The sequence below is a fragment of the Anopheles moucheti genome, chromosome 2 (assembly GCF_943734755.1).
Source record: "Anopheles moucheti chromosome 2, idAnoMoucSN_F20_07, whole genome shotgun sequence".
Lineage (NCBI taxonomy): Eukaryota > Metazoa > Arthropoda > Insecta > Diptera > Culicidae > Anopheles > Anopheles moucheti.
Window position 1 is genome coordinate 54,178,043 of NC_069140.1, and position 24,989 is coordinate 54,203,031.

The following is a 24,989-nucleotide window of genomic DNA, read 5'->3' on the forward strand; positions in this document are numbered from 1 at the left end:
TAATACGCATTATTTTGTTTATTTTTCCTACATGGAATGTATTATTTTCTTGTCATATGTAGTTGTAATACTATTGAAAAGTAAAGAAACCTCATATAGGCTACACTAATGAACCAATGCCAGCGCCACATTAACAGAGAATTGAGAAAAGCGCCACATGTTAATGTTAGAGAAGCGGTTTGACTCGTTTAGAGGTTTAGTTTGTGCATTAAGGAAATATAATTTTTCAAAACCGAAGTAGTTGAATACTATAAAATACGAGCAGTTTCAATTTAAAAAAATATTGCTGTACATTTCCTACAAACTCATACGAATTGTATAACGGCTGATTGAAGGTGCCGTCGGTGAATTCACATAGAGCTCGCACGTTGTGCAATGGGATGTCAAACAATTTCGTTTTCGTCTTCTCTTTCGTTCTCGCGCTTTTACCTCTACGCGAGATGAATCGAGGGAGCGAAGAAGAAAAGGAAGATCAATCGTCTGAGGTAAACGTTTCATGCAACGTTTGTTCAGTTCTTATCCGTCAGGCATTTCCAACCTCGAGTTCTGCGTAAGTGGTTGGCTGGTAAAGTTCGTATTCAAGATAATTGTGGTGTTAATTTGGGTTTGAATCACTCTATCCAGTTAAAATTACAAGCGTGATCAGCGCTCACAGATATATTTCAGTTTAAACTTCACGCTAGTGCCGTTTTGTTTTGGAAAACGCAGAGCACTTATTGATTTTTTGTTGTCTTTGCTATCGCTATCGGCCATTCATTCGTCGGGTGTTTTTTGAGAAGTTTTTGTATATAGTTCATCGCTAGTAATAACAAAGTCTGTTTGATCGGTGCAAAAATACATCCCGTAATACATTTTATTGAAATTCGATGCACAAAATACATGTTGAAAGCGTAAAACTGAACCGCACAGGTCACATGACCCACGGTTCCGAATCTGTTGGCGCTTATTGCGTTTGTGAGATAAACGTATGAAGCCTTCGCTGATCAGCTGACCATTTTTTAGTGGAACAGAAAGGAAATGGAATGTAGAAAGGTATGAAATAATTCGGTTTATTTTTCCATTTCAGCAGAACATCCCCGGAAGCCAGCAGAAAAAGGGAATCGACACAGCCCGTCACGAGAGAACGAGATAGAAAATGTCGAATCTAAAGAAAATCAGCGATGAGGACCGCGAGTCCAAATTCGGATACGTTTTCGCCGTGTCTGGTCCTGGTGAGTTTAAGTTTCTTTACCTACGGAGATTGAGGTGCAGCATCTGCACATTTTCCATAAACCTATAGAATAATCTCATTTTTCATAGTTCCCTGTGGAAGGGCTGAAGAAATTTTTCTCTTCATCTGTCATTGGAATATGTCGCTGGTGGCTAGCAGTCACATGACGTGTGAAATGGTATTGTGCTTGTGTTGATTACATTGCTGCGATTGTGTGCGTGTTATGAATCGGTTCATGTGATCTGTTTGCGAGAGTTGGTCCAATAGAATTAGATTGTTTACTCATGTTTTGCAAATTTATTGTAAAACAAATGGTGAATGTGGAATTACATGAAGGCTTATGACTTCCTTCATGTGTTCACAGTTTTTTGATATCACATGGTATTTAAATTATTATGTAACTTTGCTTATTTACGGCATTTGAAATTGGTCAGATGACGAAGGTGGGAGGTGTATTTGAACGCCATGTGATGTGATAAAAATCTTGTCTTGGGTTCCGATACAAGTAAATGTTTATATTAATAGAAGATATTTGTCTACATATATTGTCGAATATATGCGGCAATATGGCGAAAAGCCGTCATACTATGATAACATGCATATTTCTTTTTTTTTCGTTCCTAGCCGTGTTGCTCTACTATAATGATAATATTGTCAATTAATAAATGCTGTTAAGCAGTGTTTCGAAGATGTCTGACAAATAATTGATGAATATATTTCCCCCTTTTCAGTCGTGACGGCGGAACGTATGTCCGGTTCCGCTATGTACGAGCTGGTGCGTGTCGGATACTACGAGCTGGTCGGTGAGATTATTCGTCTGGAAGGTGACATGGCAACCATCCAGGTATACGAGGAAACGTCCGGTGTTACTGTCGGCGATCCTGTGCTGCGTACCGGCAAGCCATTGTCTGTGGAGCTTGGCCCAGGTATATCGTTAACGAAGACGATAAGTTGAACATAGCAAACGTTCTAATGAAACCAAATTCCGACAGGTATCATGGGTAGCATCTTTGACGGTATTCAGCGTCCGTTGAAAGACATCAATGAAATGACGAGCTCGATCTACATTCCGAAGGGTATCAACGTGCCGTGCTTGTCCCGCACGCAGAGCTGGAGTTTCAATCCGCTTAACGTGAAGGCAGGCTCTCACATCACCGGCGGTGACCTGTACGGTATTGTGCATGAGAACACACTCGTCAAGCACAAGCTGATGGTGCCACCGCGCGCCAAGGGTACCGTCAAGTACATTGCCCCGTCCGGCAACTACACCGTCGATGATGTGATCCTCGAGACCGAGTTTGATGGTGAAATCAGCAAATTCACCATGTTGCAGGTGTGGCCAGTGCGTCAGCCGCGTCCAGTCACGGAAAAGCTGCCAGCCAACCACCCACTGCTAACCGGACAGCGTGTGCTGGATTCATTGTTCCCCTGCGTCCAGGGCGGTACGACCGCTATTCCCGGTGCTTTCGGTTGCGGAAAAACTGTCATCTCACAGTCGCTGTCCAAGTACTCCAACTCGGACGTTATCGTGTACGTCGGTTGCGGTGAGCGTGGTAACGAGATGTCTGAGGTATTGCGTGATTTCCCCGAGCTTTCGGTTGAGATTGACGGTGTGACAGAGTCGATCATGAAGCGTACTGCGCTGGTAGCCAACACCTCCAACATGCCTGTCGCTGCCCGTGAAGCTTCCATCTACACCGGTATCACGCTGTCGGAGTACTTCCGTGATATGGGTTATAACGTTTCCATGATGGCCGATTCCACCTCTCGTTGGGCTGAGGCTCTGCGAGAAATTTCGGGTCGTCTTGCTGAGATGCCGGCCGATTCCGGTTATCCCGCCTACCTTGGCGCCCGTTTGGCTTCCTTCTACGAGCGTGCCGGTCGCGTCAAGTGTCTTGGTAATCCGGAGCGCGAAGGTTCCGTTTCGATTGTGGGTGCCGTATCCCCGCCCGGTGGTGATTTCTCCGATCCCGTCACCTCCGCCACACTGGGTATTGTACAAGTGTTCTGGGGTTTGGACAAGAAGTTGGCCCAGCGTAAGCATTTCCCATCGATCAACTGGTTGATTTCCTACAGGTAAGCAAGAGCAATGCAACCTTCATGCATTCTAGCAAGTGTGATAATTTTTGTGTTTTCCGTTTCCTTCAACCAGCAAGTACATGCGCGCTTTGGAGGATTTCTACGACAAAAACTTCCCAGAGTTTGTGCCAATGCGTACCAAGGTGAAGGAAATCCTGCAGGAGGAAGAAGATCTGTCCGAAATCGTACAGCTGGTCGGTAAGGCGTCGTTGGCCGAAACCGATAAGATCACTCTCGAGGTCGCCAAGTTGTTGAAGGATGATTTCCTACAACAGAATTCGTACTCTGCTTACGATCGCTTCTGTCCGTTCTATAAGACCGTCGGTATGCTGAAGAACATGATCGGATTCTACGATATGGCACGCCATGCAGTGGAGACGACTGCACAGTCCGAAAACAAAATCACATGGAACGTCATTCGTGACTCTATGGGCAACATTCTGTATCAGCTATCGTCGATGAAGTTCAAGGTAGGACGGAAGTAGTGTGACAATTCTGTAAAGGTTTCTAACATTTTCTCAACTCTCTGTGCCCTTCTGTAGGACCCAGTAAAAGACGGCGAACCAAAAATCAAGGCCGATTTTGATCAGCTGTACGAAGACATGCAGCAGGCATTCCGCAACCTAGAAGATTAAATGGTATACCTCCAAATGTTGGAACGGAGCAGAGTGTGCCAGCCTGTCGGATAAAGATGTACTATTATGATAAGTTTCCTTTACCGTGTTGCCAGCCGCGACAAGCATCCTTTGGGGAGAGGACCGCTGTGGTGGCTGCGTGACGACTAGTAAAATGCAACACATGAGACGTTATACATACAAAAATGGCATACACGCTACAACTTATGTACACAAGCACAGATCCATGCAACAAGTATTCCACAGCGATAATTGTAGAGTTATCCTTAGATCGGATGCGGGCACGCGTAAGAAAACATAAAAATAACATCAAAAGGGGATAATTGCGTGCGTGTGCCCACATCGTTTTCCGAGTAGGAGTGAATTTTAATTTGTTTCTAACAACCTGTATCGTGTTAAAAATCGCGGAACAAATGCAATCCTGCAGTTCATCCAACATCGTCCACTTAAATGATATTGTCATCGATTTCATCTATTCTCTCTAGTTCTGTTGTTTGCCTAGCGCAAAACAGTGTTCGCAAAAACGTGGTCTATAGTGCGATTCTATGCGAATGCACATAAAAAAGGGGAATGCAATCAGTCAACATGTGGCATAACTTAACGCTAGCAGATCTGGAGAGAGTAGAGAAACAGCAGGAAGATGATCGAGGGATGCAATGTCGTAAAACGTACAATAAGGAGAGCCGGCTTATTTGTTATGATACTATATATATTATATATTTTTTTTGTTGTTGCTCAGATAAATTTCCTGTAGAAAATGCGAACCATGTAGCGGTGGATTAGTCGCTAAAAACAAGTATATATAAATATAATTGAATAGTCCTTCTAAGTATATTTGAAACAAAGATAATCCTTTACAATCGGAGTATGTAAATGGAATGTTGGAGTTGTAGCAGCTCGCTTTCATGTGGTTCGGACTATGTGGAAAAGTGTGAAAAGTTTGGAGGAAAAACTTAAACAAAGAACAAACGTTTGAAAAGTACACATGCAGTGAGGAATTTTCATTTCATAATTTACATTTCTTAATGTTTTGATCGCACGAGAATCGACGTAAAACATTTCAGTTAGTCTATTTCGATGATTATTGCCGTTTATATGTTATTCATATTTGATCTTATACTATTGCTATACACATAGTGTTGTTAATGTTTCCTTTTTTGCCCATAGATCATGAAAACGCTAGGGTTGTGCTGATCATCATTCAGTTTTCTATGTTATGCTTATTTTCATCCACATGCATCCGTTGCAGTATGAATCAGTGTTTTTGTTTTATTGTTAAATATTTACTGTTGTCTAAATGTGTGTGTTTTAAATCACTGCTTATCACTGGCATGAACAGTCGGTATTGAAGAAAATGTTTGCTAAGGCTTTAATGTATCAATTTTCCCTGCGACTGTTTCGCATCGGATAAGTTTTAGCAAAGCTCAAAATGAACTGTTCCACCCGAAGCACACCTGGATGTACGAACAAACGCAACAATTCGTTGGTGCATGTGTGGGGTGTTTTCTTTTTCGCTCTTGTAAATGTCTTTATCAACACGGTAGATCTGTCCAGAAAGGATCACCGAATACAAATCACAGTGTAGACGTGCGGGATGCATTGTACCACTAACCCATTCGGAGAGATGAATAATAAAGTAATAAAGCGAAACGGTCGGAAATATGCATTCCACAAAGTAAAGTGTTACTTGCCATGTAATTGTGTAAATAATTTTTGGTCATCATTACACTTATCGTTAAGCAAACACGGTTAATTTATGGATGCCCTTTAACGGGGTTGCGTTGTAAAGATGGTATAACCGTACGGTGTAGCGTAAACAAATTGGTTTAAATTTATTCTTTTTTATCAACACTAGCATATCCAACGAATATGTACAAACAGTATCTATATTCACAAGCGCTGAGCAGTAGTCAGCTATCGCTGTTCAAGCAAATTGACTACGTTAAAGTAGAGGTTATTCTTAGCTATGTCTATCGGCCGTTTGCCTTGTAAGTTGCGTATGCTTCGATCAGCATCGGCCTCCAGCAACATTTGGACCAGCTGCAAATTGTTCTGTTCCACTGCGTAGTGGAGTGGTGTATCGCCCCGGCTATCCTTCAGGTCTACGATGTCCGCAATCGCACAACGGCTCAGCAGCATCCGCACGATACGTAACCTGCGTTCGCGTGTTGCCAAATGCAGCGCCGTCGCACCGGATTTGAGCCGAATGGTGGGATTGACCTTGTGCTCCAGCAACACACGAACCATTTCCACGTTTCCGTGCATCGCTGCTACGTGCAAGGCTGTGTAGCCTTCTCCATTGACGGCATTCAGATCGACGCGTACCTTATGGGGGACAGATTCCTCCGGTGGCGGTTTTGCCGACAGCCCGAAAGGTTTTCGAAGAAGATTATAAAATTCGGACGAGCGCCTTACGCATCGGTTACAGGTGCACAGTGGATGACACAGCTTTTCATCCGCGGGATAGCCAGCCAGTTGAGCTGGGTGGTTTCGATGATTTCGCTCCGATTGGTTCCGGGACGAATCTTCCTCCAGCCCCAGATAGACGCAGGCCAGTTTGGTGTCCTGGGCAGCAATTGCTTCTAGCGCCTTCTCAACACGCTTCATCTCCTCGATCGTACGCTGTTCGCGGATCTCTTCCGGTGCATTGTCGGTAGAATAGTTGAAATCTTCTGCGAAATAGATCGTAGTGTGAGGTACTGGAGCAAACTTTGCGTTCAATTGGCCACGACCGTGCGCATTGCGGCGTTGGTCGTGCAGTGCATCGACGAGCAGTTTCGTAATGCGGACGTTGTGTGCGTAGCGCACCGGCGTGGCGCCCAACTTGTTCATGACATCGACCCGCGCCGCGTACTCTAGCAACGTTTCGACGATGTCTAAAAAGCCCCACTTCGCTGCATAATGTAGCGGTGTGTGGCCCAGCTCGGTGGCCGCGTTCACATCGACGTAGATGCGCATATGCTCGGAAAAGTACAGCAACGCCTTGACACATCCGCTGTGGCCATTTAGGCACGCTAAATGGAGGGATGTGTGTGCATCGTTGCTGGTGCTGTTAATGTTTATTCCGGCATGAAGCAGCAATAGTAGCAGATTCTGATGACCGTTCGCTGCGGCGTAGTGCAGCGCGGTCCAGTTCTTCGCGTCGACCGCATTCACGTTCGGCTGGAGGGACAGTATGAGCGTCAGGAGTTTCGCATTGCCAAGGATAGCCGCGAGATGTATCGCGGCCTGACCCTGCTGATTCTGGTCGTCTATCGAGGGCAGATAGTAGTATCCGGCCTCGGTTGGTACGTTCCACAGCAGTGCCTGATTGTTGGTGACGTCCTGCAGTAGCTCCACAACCCGCGCTTCGTCATCGTTACGCATCAGCGTGAGCAGATAGTTGAGAAAGTCGTCCGCATTGCGGAACTCCAAGTCGGCCGTAACCGAGCCGGTGTCTGTCAGTGTCGGCCTGGGTTCCAGATTGATGCCAAGCCGCTGCGTGCGGGTAATGCTACCGCAGCTAATGTACACGATAGCCGCTTCCAGGGTCGCGATCAGAAACCCGTGCTCGCCCGTCTCGATGCGCTGCTCCCGGAATACGTTGTTGAACTGGAACTCCTTCAGAAACGTTATCGTCATTATCCAGTGCGTCAGTCCCGACTTGAGGATGAGAAAAATGAACAACGGCACCAAATGGTCCGTGGTGAGCGTGTACTGCTTGCCTAAGCCTCCCTTGACCAGCACTTCCATCACCTTCTGCAAACAACCGATCTTGTCTATCACCGTACGCGCTTGATCGATCTTGACCAGTTCCTTTTTTGCCAGCGGAATTAGTTCACCGTACCGTTGCGCTACTTCAAACTCCGTGCAGTGCACATCGCCCAAGTTGCGCAGCGTCTTGTTAAACGCTTCCGTCTGCTCCGATCGGCACACGTCGATCACGTTCTTTACGTGATCGTACAACTTATCCATCACGTACGTCTCGATGGCCACTTTCACGTTACCGCGCAGCAACATATCCCGCTGGCAGCGATCTTTCAGCTTACGGTTCTGCAGAATCAAATCCAGGCACTCGACGTAGATCATTTTCACCGCGGCTTTCTGCTCGTCGAACTGCCACTTAGGGAAGTCACCGTTCGCGCGGACAAACTGCTGCACCTTCCCATCCATGCGACCGAATATGTCCTTCTTCTTGGCGGCCGTCCGGATAAACTCGACCGACTCGGTGAGACTGCCGATGCCGAGGAAACGGCCAAGCGAAAAATCATCCTCCGCGTACACGCCGTACTTCTTCATGTCGTGCAGCGGCCGCTCGATGCACCACACTTTGTACTTTAGTCCTTCCCGGTAGAAAATTTCCTCAAACAGAATGCGCACACGCACGTCGCCGAAGGTGAGTGCCCGCTCGTCCAGCTTCAGCTGCAGGAAGTTCAGGTTGAAGAAGTGCGTCTCCGGGAGCTCCTCGTTCGGGACCAGTATGTGCGCGAGCGCAAACTCCTGATCGACAAGGCACTGTTCGCTGAAGGAACCGAACCGGGGCACGCACACTATCCATCCCTCGACGGTGGCCGTCTCCAGGATGCTGTAATGATCGTTCAACAGCCGCTGGTAGTAACCGTTGGCCGATATGTCTTCGTCGTAGTTCTGCAAATCCATCGTAGCCGCAATCATTTACGCCGATCCCCGTTCGTTGCTCAAGACATTCACTCTATTCGCGCTGCGAATGCACGGATTGGTGAAACCGTTTCACCCCTGGGTTTCACTCTCTGCCCACACGCGCACGGTTATACGCAATTACTCGAAACGACCCCGAGCAAATGGTGTTACTCGTTGGAAAACCACACTGTCCGTATCGTCAGTTCTGGTGCCTTCAAGCATATTCCACCGTGGAAACATGGCATCCATACACAACAGACTATGGAGGACGGTATATTCCGAAAGTCACAGATAAGGTCAGTAGTTTTTCACTCCGTCAATCACTCCGAAAGCAACCGAAAACAGCTTATAAGGTATCCCTTAAACCTGACACGGCTCAAATATACCGAGGCTGATTGATTCTTCCGTATTGTCACAAGTAGCATTCTTCGCCAGCACTTTCCATTCGCCTGGTTTTTCTTGTTGTTACGGCCACAACGGCACTCGCATTGATACACGGAAAGACACAGTGCAGTAACCAAACTCTCGAGATGGGTTTCGTATAACCTTCGCCGTAAAACTGTGAAACGAAACTGCGGCAGAGAAGAGTAACTGGTTCACCGTCTCGAGTTTACACCATCCCTCCATCCGTTTCTCCCCAGTGCCGTCGCTGTGGTGGTCGTCACCAACTTCGGGGGCCGCTGTGGGGCTTCACTGGCAGCGACTTATAAAACCGTGTCCAAACATCGACGACAACACCAGAAGTGAACACGCACGGTTCAGCGCACAACCCACTCTGTGGCCATTCGCAGCGAACCGCAGCCAAACTGCCTTGGCGACTGCTGGCACTGTACCGTGCGCAGACCGTGCGATGCTTTGTCCACCATCGTAAGTACCGACTATCGTTTGTTTGTTTTTTTGTTATGGTCGCTGTAAGTTGAATAATTTCTTGAGTAAGATCATGAATGTGGCTGCTGATTATGAATCGCGGAATGCCCGAGCGCTCCTACGTATTTCATTATTTAAAGAGAGAGAGAGAGAGAAATGAGACAGAGAGCGAAATCACAAACCGAGGAAAGGTACAGTGAGGTGAGAGAGAGAAAGAAAGTGAGCCTTTCACAATACAATTTCCAGTGGCTCTTAAGGAACAGTGATCTCCACAGCAACACCCCAGCACGTAACGACGTATCAGACATATGCATTCAAAACCCGAGATACGCTGTTCTCCACTTGCGCGGATTTTAAAAACTTGACATTGCACGGATTTTTGTTTGCAGAATTCAATTGTCAAATTACAAATTTCAAAAATACGTCATATTTCACTATTATAAAAAAATGTCATAACATTTAATTGTAATTCTGGAAGTAATCATATCAATTTTAAATGTGCTTCGTAACGTAAAAATAAGTATTCGAACCATTAATACGACATATAAACTATGTTTTTAAGGAAACTCAAGATACGTGGATTTTTCGGGAACGCATTATCCGCGTATCTCGTGTATTGACTGTATGCAAATTACTTTCTTATTGTTTTATTATAACCCCTTTTTTATAAAGAAACAATAGATAATTCGGTTGAGAAACGCTGGCCATTAGTAGGCGAAAGTATTCACGGTCGTGTCAAGGGTGTCTTCTACAATTGTTCTACTCGGAGTAGTTTGTTGAATTTTATTTATTCAGTACGTCTGATTTTCGGACGCAATTTTTCACAACGAATGTGAGATACCTGATTGCCCGCTTATCGCTCATTGCAGTATTATATAATCTTGCTGGAGTTGGTTATTGTGTGTTCAAACTGGTTGATTAGGTTGAGCTGACTTCAAAGCCTATTCGTCAGGAGGCCCTAATTATTTGACGACATAATGAGCAACCAAATGTGATATTTTGTTCGAAGAGTTTAACTTTAGTCAATCGATTGCACTGCGTACCATTTTACTCATTTAACGGTTAATTTTATCCTAAAATATGCTCCAAGGTTACATAGTGGTATTGTTTACGGTTCGCCAGCTTCGGTATTACATTCTATTCCACCAGCACGTTCATTCAATTAAGCGCATGTACGGCGTTGATTGTTTAATGTTTGCGTACGATCACTAATACAACCGTCTACTAAAGCTACCAAACAGTGCGCTAGGAAGTGGCACGGTGAGTCTAGCTGACGCATTTTCATATTAATTTGGTGCGCAACAAAAGCACTAAGACGGCGGAATCGATACAAATTTATGGAATGCATCGAATGAAGCAGTGAGGTTTTGATGGAGTGTTCGGCATGTTTGTAGCGAATTTTAATTTAATCTTAATTAACAGAGTACGAAATATGCGCTTGATTTCTTATCAAAATCTCTACACCAAAATGCAGTGTGGCTCATTTTGAAACATTTGCTTTCGCTTGTTTCCAAATATTCATCGCAGTTGAATATGGATCATCACGACGTAAAAAAATATTAAATCGTTGAGGAGATTATTTAATTTCCGCATTAATCCCAGTGCATATTAGCTTAATGGTCATAGATAATGATAAAAATTTAAAACCATGGCATATGATCGTATCGTGATCGCTAGCCGCCATCAGCGAATTAAACAGAGGTGAGTGTCATGTTATGGCTCAATGTTTTTCATTCTGTAGAAACTGTAGAAAGGGTATCTTTTCATATTTGGATGGGTTCGTATGTACACCGCTCAAGCTCATCCAGGAAGCAATGGTTGGTTCGTGGGTTTCTCCTCTGCTTTTCACAATGTACCGCTACTGGGGCTGCAGTATCCGCAAGCGGGTTGTTTGTTTGTGGCCTTTTTGCAGCATAGTACAGAAATAGCATAGTGCGCGACTTCCGAAAACATTCTAGTGCGGCAGGTCTGTTGTGAAGCCGAGCAGCACGGTGGGTCACTTGACAATCGTTTGTCTGAAGATCACCACAATTGTCCATCATGCTACTGGCGGTAGCACTGCTTTTATCGGTAAGCCACAATACTGACCAGTGAACCAGTTACTGTAGTTGCTCATTAAACAAAAAATGTCGGCAACGTAGTGTTTGAAGCTTTCTCTCTAACCGGTCTGCTAATCAGTTCGAAAGGATGTTAGGGGCAAAGTGTCACCAACGCACGTGTAGGATTATCTCGCTAGATTGCCCGAATGTCAATGGGCGGACAGAAATGTTCGATTGCATAACGAAGAGCGTGATAATTCCGCCAAGAATCGTGTCATAATCAAGTGCTTCTTTTTCCTTCCCTTGTCTTGCCGGTGCCCAATGATTTATTTTCCGCGTGCGCAGACTTTGGTAGCGCGATTGGACGGGAGGTTTTTGGAAATCAGCAAACAGCCACCCGGAACCGTTGCGATTGTGCCGAATGATGACGATGGCGAAAGTGTGCTGCTCGGTCCGTTATTTGATGATCTGCAAGAACTCGACCGCGAAAAAGGCAAGTGAAACTGCCCGGACACCAATGTCCGTGGAACGGTGATAATGTCTAATCTTGGGATTTTCTTCTCATTTCGCTCGCCCCGTTGTGCCACGTAACGATTGATGATACGCAGCTAGTGAAATGATTTCGGTAAAACTGTTAAACCAGTATCACGCGAAAACGTTTGATGTCGCGGAGCAGCTGAACGGTAACGACATGATGCTCGATGATGCCCGTCCATTATCAACGGAGTTGGACTATGAAGCGGTGAACCATTTACAGGCACATGGCAATCACTTCGAGGGGCCTTTCGTTCATCCATCTTCAATCGATACGAATGTGATCGACATGAAGGAAAATGGTATAGAGCAGGATTTTGCCCCAACAGAAACGATCCTTGACAAACGTTTGCTGGAAGGTTGGATACCGTCCGAGAGCAGCGTGGTACCACCGAGTAGCACCGTAGCTACGCGTGAAATCAAGGGCAATTTGATGGCTGCTACTACTGCTACTACCACTACCATGACAACTACTAGCACAACCACAAGAATGACCACCGTGCGTAAAATACAGCGCAAGACACGCCGGTTACAGTCGGTTAGCAGTTCGAGTAGTCCTCGTCCTCCAAGTAGTACACAGCGAACACCTTCTAGCAGAGCGGTGACAGCAGCGACAACTACGTCCACAAGCCAAAGACCATCAGTTCCCAAGATAGACATTAAAAAGCTTAATCTGGATCATCTTGAAAATGACCTGCTATCCTTTTCCACACTGGTCCCTCCGCAGGCTTTGGCGCTCGCGTCCGTGTCCTCGTCCGTTCGCCTTCTGCCGAGAAGTATAAAACCAGAGGAAGTGGTTCCCACTTGCGGCTGTCAGCACAAGAAGCGATCACTCTCGAAGAATCTGTACTCATCCGAGGATCCTGTGGATGACTATGACTACTACGATGACTACGACTATAATGAGGTGCAGAAGAGGCCCAGATCGCTTGCCGATCGGCCAATGCTATTCCCGGCCATGTCACGCCTGCTCGCTGTTGGTTCCAGCGAAGTCCAGGAGAGCAGCATCGAACGGGCAGAAAAAGTACATGGCACACTGGAACGGCTGATGGGCATCGTGACCATCTTTTCACATGTTGATGATTTTATTCAGCGGAAAACGAAACAATCGATACGACGGTTGGCGCGTCTGTACGAAAGCGAGGAGTCGGATTAAGTTTGCGGATCAACAACGGTCGATTGTTTGCTGTTGATTATCGGTTCATACGACATGTTTACCTGATCTGAAACAGTGGTGATTGGGAGGAAATGGGTTTGTTAATGTAATAATCTTGTAAATATAATTATCTAAATGCATTTCAAAGTTCGCTCGCTCGCTGAAATAAAAGTACGCTGTCAACACACGCTGTGACGTGCGCTGGCATTGCACCGATATGACTCTTCATGCTCAATGTTACGAAGTGTTTGCTACGTTTAAGACATATTTGCTTCATTCATCAGTGCGCTGTAAATTTGAAACCGTTCGCACAATGTACGTACGCAGCACGGCAACGACGTATGTGAAGCAGCAATTTACACATTTATGCGCCATTGTTCAGCTGATGCTTCACTTTGACACCGGAACAGCTGCGTCAGGGTAGACATTCAAAAAGACATGACTAACACACTTTAAATTCCACCAGCGTCATCTTCCATGCTGGAGATAGTGAGCACGATAACGCCCGGCCGATAATCGTGGATACCTGAAGTGGATCTTTCGACCTAGCCAAATGAGCTAGTCAAATGAGCTGACCGGTTTTGTACCGGTGGCACACTAACCGGAAGATCATTGTTTGTAGCAGGAAGGTAACAGGCAATCTGTGTTAGCACGGTGATACCTCGCGTTTGGTAGCTTCTCGCATCGAGGGTCATGATTATGTTCCGGGAGTGAAATCGCTTAAGCTGTATCATAGATGGTGGCATATTAGAACGATCGGAGGAAGGTTTTCAAGGCGCATCCAGTTTAATTTTTGGCACCTATTTGAGAATCGGCATAGAACCTCCTCTTTAGTATTTACGAAAGCGATATGTTTCAACCTTGCCAGCAAGTTATTAACACGATCAGCCATATCAGCTGTTCTGCATATCATACATAGGTATTTGGCTCATGGCAAGCCGTCAGCCGTGAGGCACCATTGCCAATATGAAAATGTTTGGAAAACTTGTAGTCGAATAGGTTTTCTTTTTAAAGTTTTTTATTTAACAATTTGTACCTTTGCCACAATTGAACCGTAACGGTGCTTTATTGCTTCTGCTTCAGCTCGTTGGCTGTCTTGGTGAAGATCTCGAAGGTAGAATCGTACAACATTTTCAATGCCTTCTGCATCTCCTCGGATTGCACGCGCGTATCAGCCTTCAGCTTTTCGACCGTCTTCTGTGCCTCCGCCACCAGGGATTCGACGTTGGTCTGTACCTGCTGCTGATACTCCTTCGCCTTCTGCGCAACCTCCGGGTTCTGCTCGGACAGGGTAGCCGTGGTTTGGTCCAGCTTGACCTTCAGATCCTTCACGATCGGTTCGAAGATGTCCGAGTGCTTTTTCACCTCCTCATCGAGCACGCCCTGCACTGACCGGAGCCGTTCGACGTACTGGTTGGTGTTTTGTTGGATCGTCTGGACTACCTCTTCGTTCGATTGGAATCCAAGCGACTTCAAGACGTTTTGTTGGGTTTCTTGGAACGCGACTTCAATCTTGTCCTTGATGTTCATGATGGTTTGGAAGAAGTTGGGTTCCTCGGCGGGTGCCACCGGGGCGTCACGGCGAACGAAGGCGAAGCTTCCCTGTTAGGATGGAATGGTACGCTTAGCGACGTTATACGCGTACACCGTACAACTGTAAGTGAACGGTGAATACAATATACACACCTGAATTACACACAGGGTCAGGATAATGCACACAAGCTTAGCCATCTTTTCGAGGAATTGTCTGTTACGTCTATCGAAGGATCACTGATCGAGCGAGGGTTGCGTTTGAGCAGAGCAGGTCCTAACTTGCAACTGAAGCAACGAACCGCGTAGTTGAACGATTTTATACGCCCCACCACATACCGTCGATTTTGTATCGCTGTGGGTGTTTACTCACCGTGTGTGCGTATTTGTTGTCCGTTCGGTGCGCTTCGAACACAAGGAAACGGAACGCAGCGTGGAAAGATTCTCGGCATTATCATTTGTCTATTGATCGCTCCCTGCAAAGGTACGTTCCGAAGTGCATCACTTAGGGGCGAATTGTTTGAGCATTCACTCTGCACCAACACGCTTACAAACCCGCAAAAAAAACATAACAAAGATTCAGTTGAATGTTAGACACCACATACTGTAAATAACATTTCTGTTCGTTAAATTTATGTTTTGCCAAATGCAACACGAAAACACTGCAAGTTGAGCTTGAACACAACAGTGAAACCCCACCTTATCGCTTTATTTTTACTTCCAATTATCACAAAAAAGGCTCGGGCTGAATAATCTTAAGCTAGAGGGATGATGTTCGGGTGTTTGTTCAATGAAAGAATCGGCTCAATGTATATGTGTTTTGGTCTCAGATTCTATGTTTGTCTAAAAATCTGCTACCGTCGCTCCGGTTTATTATGCTAAGCCAATCTGTACAATGCGATATATTGATAGGTACGGTAATTTATATTCGAGTCGTGTGTGCGTTAGGTAAATGCATAAATTGCTCTCGTGTATCAGGAGGCTTGGCACTAAGTCAACAGTGACAACGAAAAGTACAAGGGTTACTTATTAAAAAAAAACTGCTATGTTTAACAAACACATTAAAAACTCGACCATAAAGCAGGTTCGAAATGATTTTAAATTTCATATAATAATTTCGCTTTTTAGAATATTTATGGTGCTCTTTTTTATTAGTGTCAGTAATAAAAACATTTCGATAATACATTCACAACAACACCGCTAGACCGTTCTTCACGAATAAAAAAAAGCATTTTAGTAGAACTCAGTTTAATCTACAACTCTGTTCGATATAAACTTTTCCACCCCTATTGGCCAGTGGTGTCAAACTCAAAACTGCTTGCATGATAGCCTTGCATACCATATTGTGGTAATTCGGTGAAACACATAGGGATATTTGTTCGGTTGCGATGTTTTGCTGGGTAATGAGTATCTACTGCCCAAGGCTCGCAATAGTAACATTTAAATTAGTCTTGTGTCTTCCAAGTGGAAAATAATAATAATAATGAACTAAACTAAATAATAATATACCATGAACTTACAATGCGGTAATATTAATATTATTATGTAACTTCAACTGAGAATGGCAAAACGAGAATGCTTAAAACTTCTATCCTCTAGCCTATATATTATCTCGAATAATTAATACATTTTCAAATAGCGCATCATCGATCATCCACAGTTAAAAATGTCATGTGCCGATCACTAACGCACTATGGTTAGTGATTGAACACTATTTGAATACGTGTTGAAATTTAAGTATTAATTATGCGTTTGTTGTAGCATAAAAAAAGTAAAGTAAAAACGGCAATGTCATGGGAAATTAGGGGAACGATAGAATATTTTGATTTTAATGAAGCTACACCTAAATTCAGGCAATGGATATGATACTCGCAATAATGACATTGTACCTAGAAGACCTAGATGAAGCTGAAAATAACACTAATGAAACCATTATATGGTGGACTATTAATAACAATACAAATACAAATAGGTGCTGTATGAATTAAGTAACTAATTCAAAACATTTTTCCCAAACTTTATTATTTGCTATACATCTATTCCATAAGAACGGTACGCAGTCATAGTCAAAACATTTCTCTTATTTTATTTTACTTTTTTGTATTAATAGAATTGATGTTGTGATGCTAACATCGATACATCCTGATGCGGTGTTCTTCAATTAACCACTTCCTTCACTTTCTGTTGGATCGTGTCCCCGAGCTCACTGGTTTTCGTCTTTAACAGTTCGCCCATTTCACCAAGTTTGCTAAAGAATGACTGAAATGATGTAAAGTAGAACACAATAATTTAGATGAAGTGTATTGTTATTATTACTACTATCAATTTATTAATTGTTAGTGTCTTAAACTTAACAATCATAATATTCAAACTATTAAAAATTAAAATATTGAGAGTATTTCGAATACGAAGATTGTACCATCACTTACATCAACATTTTCCTTGGTAAATGTATCGGAGATCGTCTTTTTAATTGTGGCTACTCCCTCCTCCACGGCGTCACGGCGTAGACGCGCGGCTAGGGTGAACTGGTGTGGTAGTTAAAAGGAAAATGACAAATAAATTAGTATGTTTAATAATATTTATTTAATAAATATGTGGTACTAAGCAATTTATTTGGTTTTATTATTAGGAATTACGGCTCTTCGCCGGATTATCAATCACATATGGGCTAAAGACTTATGACTCTAGACTTAGACTTAGACTCTACAATTTTTATAAAGAATATCCTCTTGTCGTGTGATTTATGCCAGGCTTTAAAGAGCAATTGATGATGTACTGATGGACAAAAATAAGTTTATAAAAAAGCAGAGTACAGCAGAACAGACAACTGTTCAGAGATTTCGTGTCTCGATCCAACATCATTTTTTGATCGACTACAATTGCTTGGCATGAAACACGTGATCACAGATTTTATTTTAAAAACCAACACGATGTTTTTCACAACAGTCCCATATAGATAGTTTGATTGCAATGTACGCCCCATCAAATCACCTGGATGATGCAGAAGATCACGAGAAACAGCAGTCCGAGCTTGGCCATGGTGAACGGTAGTGTATTTTGGATGTTTATTGCAACACGTACAAAAATTCACCAACTTCAAATAGAAACAGAACGACCAAAAACTTCACCGAGCAGCAACTGTGCTTGCGTTCCGACACAGACGAGCTAATAATCACGAATGTTAAAAGTCGTCGCACTTGAACTGATATTTTATTTACTCGACGATGTTACGAGCTGCGAATGTATAGATGATGATGGTGGAGACGATCGTTGGCATTATTTACTGGTCAGAGCTACACGATGTACGTCTGTTTCGATGCGTGTGTGCATGTGTTTGGGTCACAATTTGGTCCGCAATCCATTCTCGCTTATCAGTCTGCCATGCACATCTACACATCGATAGAACCTCCGTAAACAAGCGACACGATCGCGGTTGGAGCGGCCTGCGAAGGTACTTCCGATTGATAGCCTACGACGTCAGATGAATTAAGCGGAATTTTGATTAAAGGAGAAATTTAAACATTTTCATGCGAATTGCAACTGCGGGCAAATTAAATCATTCATTGCTAAACTTTCAACTAGCGGTGGGCGAAAAAAAGTTGATCAGTTGATCGGAATAATAGTTCAGTGGGTAAGGTAATGTGTTCATTGGCCGCATTAACAGTCATTCTATTCTAGTACAACTTATCTTCCGCCTTGCTCGATCTACTGCCCACCCTGCAGAGAATTTCCGATGACCTTAGTGTGTAAGGTATAGCTTTATTTCAATTGAAATTCAATGTCAACTACAGCACATTGTCAGACCGCATTGCCCTCGATCCGGTTTGATGGTACCTTTTTTTGCTGCCCAGCGTGTGCCGTTTCATCCCATCAGCAAAATTGATCCATTAGGCCGGTTGCTCGTCTTCCTCGTCGTCATCATATGCTGATCGTACGCTTTCCCGTTGTTCTCGGGCGCGTTGCACTTTCTGGCGCGCTTGCGTTTCGAGCACTTGCAGCACGCCCAGAACCATATCGTAAAACCGCTTGGAACTTGTTATCCGTCGTAGCTGATAGCCCTTTAGCGGGTAAAATTCTTCCTCCTCATCGTGAAACCGATCAACGGGCGACGGTGCCGCCACGGTTGCTGCTTCGCCCGATTCTAGCGACAGTGCGAGCAACGGTTTTTCCACCCGCCCACCGAATAATGCACTCCCAAACAATGGTGGTAGCTATGAATGAAAAAAGAAAGAACAAAAAAAAAACGTCCACAATAAATAAAAAAAAAGCATGGACACTCGTGCGGACAGTGTCGCGATTCGACATCATGCCACCAATATCAAATTACGTAAAAAGCAATCGCCGAATGAACCCGCTGAGCAATGACCATGACTATTGACTTAATGCGTATTAGACCTGAACCCGAACCGCGCGAACTCATCGACACACACCAAAAGCGAAGCGAATGTTAACGGATTCAACACACATTCTACGACAAGCTGTGCGGAGATAATGTGTTGCAATCGGTACGAATTTTGTAACTTTTCCGATGGCCTATTCAAGCTGTGAAACCTTCAGTTTGGCAGTAAGGCGAAGTTTAGTTGCTCGTAAACAAACCGGAGATGATCCGCGAGATACGTTATCCGCATGCCGTACCGGAAGAGTTTGGGATCGCTCTTGCCGCCTTGACCGTTTCTTGGGAACAATCTGTATGCTGTCTAGAATGCGGAGCACTATCTCTAGCAAGGGTGATTTCGGGGCACTGCTAGATGCTGCAGTCCTGCTCCCGAACGCGTTGGTAGCCGCAACCGGCGCTCTTTGCACTACACCGTACTTAACGTGTGAAAATCATAATTGGATTGCTGTCATTCTGTTCTTGTACTCGAAAACTTCCAACCAGTACTTACGCATTCCACTAATTCAGGATGTAAAACGGCACAGCAAACTACGATCACCAAGCGCAGATCCATTTCAAACTGCCAGCAAACGGTATTGATAGAAGATCGAACAATAGGTCCCTCGGAACGACACAATGCCCTTTACCAAGGGACTGATGATGTTGGGCTGTCCAACGAGCGGGTTCTAACTAACCGGTCGGTGTGTGCAATGTGCTAACATTTGCAGAAAACTCCCACAAATGACCCTCCGCATGCAAAACACGGTGTGCAACACGGCGGGCTAGTACCATGCCGTCGGAATCGTGAAAGTCACCGTGCAATTAGGCGAATAGTCTACCATGTACCGTTCCACAAGCAACATCTTTTGCTTGCAAATTGACCCCGGGCATATGATTAAATTTAGACACAATCCGGTCATGGATGGACAATAATTGGATGGCGTATGACTGTATGTACGGACGTACTTTAGCACATTTATGATGGGCCCTCCCAGTATGCTCCAGTACATTGCACAAATACACTATTTAAATGCAGCGCAGTTAGAGAATAAGTTTGGCAGAAATTTTATTGCAGAAGCGCCCAAAGCATTAGCACGCAATAGCGGCGCACGAAAGTTATCCACAAAAAGGTTCTCCTTTTTCGTGCTTTCACCTCTGGTGCTTATTGTAAAATGTTTATCCAAAAGTGGCATTTTACAGTCGTCATCTTTTTCGGCGCTTGGCGGTATGTGAGCGGCGAGCGCTTAAATAGTGAAAGTCACGTAAAATAGTCACCTACTGCATGTTGTCCCAACAACGCGAAATAACACTGTTTTGTACAAGCGCCACCGTGGCCATAGGCGGTCTGACCTTCTGCTATGGTGTTTATGTGCTTTCGATGAAGGACTGTTGTACCGTAACAGAACAACAGCCGGATGCAGCACCGTGAACAATTAAACCCGGTGCAGAGGCAGTCTTTTTCCAGTGCCAGACCGAACGATGAACGGACTCGTGGAAGTTGTTGTATTTGTTTCCGTCCTAGTTGCAGGACTTCTAGCGCGGAAGGTGAGTATGCGGCATTCATTTGGGATCGGGTGCATAGGTAGTAAAGCTTCATTTTTCGTCATAACAGGCGGAAGGTGAGGACAATTTCTTTGAACATGCGGAACCATCACAACACGTGATGCACATACGGAAGCTCTCCGATAGCGATAGATTGAGGATCGAATTGGAACCGGTATGGTTTCATCTGGAGTCGACCGAAAAACACCTCCCGAGTGAGAGCCAGCAAGTCAAACGGCAGGCAGACATGAGACGCCCTTTTCAGGTGTATTCCAACAGGGAAGAATTCTCGCGTAATCAGCAAAGAAGGGACTCACGTACAGAGGACTCCACCAACGATAACGCGGAGTCGTTCTTAAAAGATTTCTGGCAGGTCGATCGACCCAACAAATCCACATACAAACAAACGAAAAAATCCACTTCAATAGAGCAACAGCTGGAACACGTCAACTTGCCGAGTTGCTTCCGAACGTACTTGCACGAAATGTATGATCGCAACAGCGAAAGCGTCCGCAAGTTGATGCGCTGTTTGGCACAGCAGTCGGATGAGAGTTGTCTGGCCGAAACTGAGCGCGCTCAGCACTTTCAGCCACCGTATTTCGACAGTCAAGAGGACGGCTATTACACCAAGGATAAGCGCGTTCGGAGGATGCCCGAACGGAAGCGAAAATACAACGAACCGGATGACATGTCGCAGGAAGACCCGTCGGACGAAGAGTTAAAGTTTGAGCAGCTGTTTATCCGCTCGGACAGCGACAGTGGTGGGCAGATTTTTGAACCACTGCAGGAAAACAACGCTTCAGAGAGTGATGACAGTGACGAAAGCTCTGCATCAAGTAATACGCGAAAGTACAATGCTGACACTAAGTCTCGCGGCTCTGAGTCGCATGAATCGGACCAACGTTTGTATACGCATGATGGTCGGTTGCGACCGGTTGCCTACAGAAGATTGCCCCAAAAGTACAACACACGAAGCCGAACGCAATCAAGCTCGGACGAATCGGGACAAAACAGCAGCGGCGAGGAGGGTGAGGAATCTTACGAACATTATTGAGTTAAATAAAGTACGAGATGATTTTTAAGTTGTTGTACCATGTGTTTCATAAAAAAGCTGTCAAACTAACAGGTTTGTTACTTAGTTATTTGTTTATTTTATTTAGAGGGAAGTATATTGAACTTGAGCAGCTTGTCATAGACGATACTAGTGAATAGGTTCTCAATTGGCTAAATGCAAAACAAGCATGTTTTAGTTAGTTTATATTTTCATAAACATTTACCATTGGCAAGCTTTTGTCAATTTGAAAGCTGTCGAGTCAGTCTGAGTCGTAGCGTCGGTAATAAGTATTCCAGAATGTCTTCTAGCGTTTACGCTGCTGTTGCTGGTAGTGGACTTCAGGTCAGTCAGGATAGTCGTTAGATGATTTGTGGCTGTCAGCTAGTAGCGTATATACAAACCAAAGAATATAAATAGAAATTATTCAATGTAGAGAATCTATCCTATAATACACTAAAATCTATGATCCTCAAGCAGTACAACACGAGAGAATGTTTCTACGTTCTTTTTCGTAACCGGTTTCTTCGATGATCCGCATTCGGATCCGTTTTCTGTTCAATTTTCCTTCCGATCACGCGTAGACCCTTGGACGCAATCCGGTTCAATTTCGGTGGCTTATATTCACCTTCGATCGGTTCAATTTCATACTTTTGCAAACCATCACCTTCGTCGATCACGGTACGTGTACCATACTTTAAGGGTACGGTAAAATTTTTCTTGTGCTTTTGCTGATAAATGTCATAAAAAAGTATGGTCAAATTGCCGATTACATCGTTCGTTGTCGGACTGTACTCCTCCCGTGGAAGAGCATCTAAATGTTTTTTGATCTGCTCGTACGTTAGTGGATTCGAGGCGTCCCCAACATACACCGCAGGCTCGATTTCAGTTTTCGACATCCTGGGAGCAGCTACCGTCTCGCCTGCTTCCGCCTTAACATGATTAGCTTGATTCGATGGCATGCAATGACAAACGAATCCTCCCTGACGATCAGTACCAAAGCTTAAATCGTACTCTTTGCGCTTCGATCGCGGTACGCTTGGTAGTCGTCGTAAGAATCTATTTCTTGCCCGGAAGTTTGACCTCTCGGGCAGGTGCGTATGATAAAAGAATGCCCGTGGGTCAGACTCGCAGGGACTAAAGGTAAATTTGTCATCTCTCAGTGGGTCCAAAATACTGCGCCTTAGCCTCGAAATTTCATTATGACTACTACTACCGTGCGCAAATGTATCAGATGCTGTACTATTGAAATGGTTAGCAAACGCCTTATTTAGCACATACCGTCTGTTATGGCAGTCGCACTGACAGTCTGTAATGTAAAAAAGGTTCACCATTAGATTATTTCGATCCGTATTCATTTAACTGGCACGGATCTTAGCTTACCACGAAGAGGATGATCTGCATATGCCTGTAACTTCACCTTCGAACATCTGTGCTTCTTTTTCGGTTCCAACACTTCAAAATCGTAAGTTTCGTAACTATCCTTTTCACAGCAGCACGGTTTTTCCACGTCGTAATGATAACGGTGGGATCTAAGAGGAAGCATGAATAGAAAGTAGGCGAAAGTCACTTGCTTTTTTCGCTTGGTTCACTCGTTTCGCAGATATTCTTCACTTTTTTAGAACTTACTTTCGGCAACCGGGATCTGGCAACACCTCAACTGCCGCATCTAGCCGATCGTAGGTTTCTTTGTGACAATCCGTAAACTTTTCCACGTCGTAGTGATAGTTGCGAAGCTTCCGACAATCTGGATCTTTTGGGGCTTCCACGTCAAAGTGATGTCGACAGCAAGGACATTCGTTGCAGCACTTTTCGTGTGGATATCCATCCCTGCTGTGGCAGGATTTCCGAGGCAGGGCGCTACCCAGCTGTACCTCGACACAGATCACCACAATAAGACTAAGCGCGATCCAATGGAAGAACTTCATCTTTTCACTCAGCAAGTGCACTGGAAGCTGACCAACAGTTACTGGAATGCTTTATAACATTTCCTCACCCAAAACTCAATGCACATTTCTGGAAACAAAGTCTTGATAAAGATTGGGTCACTTTTCAACAAACAGCAAACATACCCATGCTGGGGGTCAGCATTTGCCTGCGGTAGAACGGTTGTGGAGCATGAGTTACGTAAAATGCCTCCAGGAAGGTCACGTAGTGAAACTGCTGAGTGGCATTACACCATAGCACAATACATTGCAGCGCACCAGCGGGTCTGTTTATTCATAGCGCTCACCATGTTTTAACACGTTTTCTGCCGTAGAAAGGATTTTGTCCCGATAAGCATTTCTGCATGTGCGTAGCGTAGTGGAACTACAAACTAGACGCGTTCGCGCCGGTTCAACATACTGGCGATATTAACAAATGCTTTTGGAAGATAAACGTTATGCATGACGTGAGGACTATATAAGAAGATGTTACGTGTGTTTTTTAAGTCTTAGCTACTACTAAGTAAATGTTTTTTTTTAATGTTTTCTTCGATATTTTTAAACTTTCCTTCAAAGATTCATTCAGATAAAAAAGTTATAACAATAATTCTCCGAATAATGACTCAGACAGGCGTTGCGGGGTTTGGATGGGCTTACCAAATGGATCACTTAATCATTTACAGTCGTACAGTCGTAAATGCGCGTGCGAGCATGTTTTGCTAAAGATTTCAATTAACACCGAGCGTGCTGTTGACTCGTGCTTTAACGAATACATTGTGTCATCATCCCGTACTTGTAAATCTCAAAACAAAAACGGAATCCAATCAAGATCCTCTCCTTTGACAATACAAAATTTTTACACAAAATTCATTTGTTTAATAAAATATATTTTGGGGTTTGCAGGAAACCCCATCGCCACGAACGGTTACTAAAGTCATGTTAATTGGAGCACCTTAATAGTTGAAAAATGTGGGACATGCTCTTCAACCTGAGCCTTATCAAAGTGCACAGACCGCACCTTGCAAGCTCTAATGACGAAAAGGACAGCTTTTGTACGCAGTTGAAGATAGAGTCATACTTAATGCTCTGGTCGGACATGAGGATGCTTACAAACTAATAAAAGGAAGCCTCAGCGTCCACCAGTTGACTAACGACAATGACTTTCGGCATATTAACTTTTCCTCCATCAAACATATGCCCACTTGTAGTACCTTCTTCCAGCGCGCACATTAAATGTACACCAGGAGATCACTACTCTAGACATATTCCTAAACTGATCACATTCTCATCGATAAAAGGTTCTTCTCGGATATCAAAGATGTGTAGACTTACAGGACCATATCGTGGCTATGGTGAAACTACGTTATAAACTTACCGCAGCTAATATGCTGCGTGGTCATCCCAC

General features: G+C 44.3%; 7 protein-coding genes across 10 annotated transcripts; 3 read left to right on the plus strand and 4 right to left on the minus strand.

Moving 5' to 3' along the window:
* The first annotated feature begins 534 nt into the window (after nt 1–534).
* On the plus strand, nt 535–4,906 carry LOC128299623 (V-type proton ATPase catalytic subunit A). 4 transcript variants are annotated; one of them, XM_053035634.1, is made up of 6 exons: nt 535–550; nt 1,070–1,211; nt 1,942–2,136; nt 2,203–3,286; nt 3,363–3,759; nt 3,832–4,906. In XM_053035634.1, the coding sequence occupies exons 2-6, from the start codon at nt 1,136–1,138 to the stop codon at nt 3,922–3,924; spliced, it is 1,845 nt and encodes a 614-aa protein (XP_052891594.1). In that variant the 5' UTR covers nt 535–550; nt 1,070–1,135; the 3' UTR covers nt 3,925–4,906. The 4 variants fall into 4 exon arrangements, with proteins under 4 accessions (XP_052891594.1, XP_052891591.1, XP_052891592.1 ...); XM_053035631.1 differs by having other exon boundaries at nt 544–565; XM_053035632.1 differs by having other exon boundaries at nt 549–565; nt 1,067–1,211.
* An 829-nt stretch (nt 4,907–5,735) lies between these two features.
* LOC128309907 (ankyrin repeat domain-containing protein 27-like) lies at nt 5,736–8,811 on the minus strand. The gene has a single exon (XM_053046407.1). The coding sequence runs from the start codon at nt 8,575–8,577 to the stop codon at nt 5,839–5,841; it is 2,739 nt and encodes a 912-aa protein (XP_052902367.1). The 5' UTR covers nt 8,578–8,811; the 3' UTR covers nt 5,736–5,838.
* A 2,429-nt stretch (nt 8,812–11,240) lies between these two features.
* LOC128297926 (uncharacterized) lies at nt 11,241–13,365 on the plus strand. The gene is made up of 3 exons (XM_053033642.1): nt 11,241–11,499; nt 11,814–11,961; nt 12,077–13,365. Exons 1-3 carry the CDS (start codon nt 11,470–11,472, stop codon nt 13,156–13,158), a joined length of 1,260 nt encoding a protein of 419 aa, XP_052889602.1. The 5' UTR covers nt 11,241–11,469; the 3' UTR covers nt 13,159–13,365.
* An 804-nt stretch (nt 13,366–14,169) lies between these two features.
* On the minus strand, nt 14,170–14,971 carry LOC128297464 (uncharacterized). Its single transcript, XM_053033107.1, has 2 exons — nt 14,845–14,971; nt 14,170–14,760 (listed from the first exon to the last, which is right to left on the minus strand). The coding sequence occupies exons 1-2, from the start codon at nt 14,887–14,889 to the stop codon at nt 14,224–14,226; spliced, it is 582 nt and encodes a 193-aa protein (XP_052889067.1). The 5' UTR covers nt 14,890–14,971; the 3' UTR covers nt 14,170–14,223.
* Nucleotides 14,972–18,506: 3,535 nt separating this feature from the next.
* Nucleotides 18,507–19,677, minus strand: LOC128298638 (uncharacterized). Its single transcript, XM_053034407.1, has 2 exons — nt 19,578–19,677; nt 18,507–18,902 (listed from the first exon to the last, which is right to left on the minus strand). The coding sequence occupies exons 1-2, from the start codon at nt 19,638–19,640 to the stop codon at nt 18,579–18,581; spliced, it is 387 nt and encodes a 128-aa protein (XP_052890367.1). The 5' UTR covers nt 19,641–19,677; the 3' UTR covers nt 18,507–18,578.
* Nucleotides 19,678–20,545: 868 nt separating this feature from the next.
* On the plus strand, nt 20,546–21,662 carry LOC128298870 (uncharacterized). The gene is made up of 2 exons (XM_053034672.1): nt 20,546–20,611; nt 20,679–21,662. The coding sequence occupies exons 1-2, from the start codon at nt 20,546–20,548 to the stop codon at nt 21,660–21,662; spliced, it is 1,050 nt and encodes a 349-aa protein (XP_052890632.1).
* A 497-nt stretch (nt 21,663–22,159) lies between these two features.
* On the minus strand, nt 22,160–23,593 carry LOC128298752 (uncharacterized). Its single transcript, XM_053034530.1, has 3 exons — nt 23,289–23,593; nt 23,043–23,191; nt 22,160–22,968 (listed from the first exon to the last, which is right to left on the minus strand). The coding sequence occupies exons 1-3, from the start codon at nt 23,585–23,587 to the stop codon at nt 22,160–22,162; spliced, it is 1,257 nt and encodes a 418-aa protein (XP_052890490.1). The 5' UTR covers nt 23,588–23,593.
* Nucleotides 23,594–24,989: the final 1,396 nt, after the last annotated feature.

What these genes read in the sequence shown, in the direction of transcription:
- LOC128299623 (XM_053035634.1), top strand. Translation starts at nt 1,136, where the DNA reads ATGTCGAATCTAAAGAAAATCAGCGATGAGGACCGCGAGTCCAAATTC. An exon ending in GTCTGTGGAGCTTGGCCCAG is followed by an intron (nt 2,137 to 2,202) that starts GTATATCGTTAA and finishes AAATTCCGACAG; the next exon opens with GTATCATGGGTAGCATCTTT. An exon ending in AACTGGTTGATTTCCTACAG is followed by an intron (nt 3,287 to 3,362) that starts GTAAGCAAGAGC and finishes TCCTTCAACCAG; the next exon opens with CAAGTACATGCGCGCTTTGG.
- LOC128309907 (XM_053046407.1), bottom strand. Translation starts at nt 8,577, where the DNA reads ATGATTGCGGCTACGATGGATTTGCAGAACTACGACGAAGACATATCG.
- LOC128297926 (XM_053033642.1), top strand. Translation starts at nt 11,470, where the DNA reads ATGCTACTGGCGGTAGCACTGCTTTTATCG. An exon ending in CGGTAGCACTGCTTTTATCG is followed by an intron (nt 11,500 to 11,813) that starts GTAAGCCACAAT and finishes CCGCGTGCGCAG; the next exon opens with ACTTTGGTAGCGCGATTGGA. An exon ending in AGAACTCGACCGCGAAAAAG is followed by an intron (nt 11,962 to 12,076) that starts GCAAGTGAAACT and finishes GATGATACGCAG; the next exon opens with CTAGTGAAATGATTTCGGTA.
- LOC128297464 (XM_053033107.1), bottom strand. Translation starts at nt 14,889, where the DNA reads ATGGCTAAGCTTGTGTGCATTATCCTGACCCTGTGTGTAATTCAG. An exon ending in TGACCCTGTGTGTAATTCAG is followed by an intron (nt 14,761 to 14,844) that starts GTGTGTATATTG and finishes CCATCCTAACAG; the next exon opens with GGAAGCTTCGCCTTCGTTCG.
- LOC128298638 (XM_053034407.1), bottom strand. Translation starts at nt 19,640, where the DNA reads ATGGATCTGCGCTTGGTGATCGTAGTTTGCTGTGCCGTTTTACATCCT. An exon ending in ATCCTGAATTAGTGGAATGC is followed by an intron (nt 18,903 to 19,577) that starts GTAAGTACTGGT and finishes TTTCATTCATAG; the next exon opens with CTACCACCATTGTTTGGGAG.
- LOC128298870 (XM_053034672.1), top strand. Translation starts at nt 20,546, where the DNA reads ATGAACGGACTCGTGGAAGTTGTTGTATTTGTTTCCGTCCTAGTTGCA. An exon ending in CAGGACTTCTAGCGCGGAAG is followed by an intron (nt 20,612 to 20,678) that starts GTGAGTATGCGG and finishes TCGTCATAACAG; the next exon opens with GCGGAAGGTGAGGACAATTT.
- LOC128298752 (XM_053034530.1), bottom strand. Translation starts at nt 23,587, where the DNA reads ATGAAGTTCTTCCATTGGATCGCGCTTAGTCTTATTGTGGTGATCTGT. An exon ending in CCAGATCCCGGTTGCCGAAA is followed by an intron (nt 23,192 to 23,288) that starts GTAAGTTCTAAA and finishes GCTTCCTCTTAG; the next exon opens with ATCCCACCGTTATCATTACG. An exon ending in TGCAGATCATCCTCTTCGTG is followed by an intron (nt 22,969 to 23,042) that starts GTAAGCTAAGAT and finishes TTTACATTACAG; the next exon opens with ACTGTCAGTGCGACTGCCAT.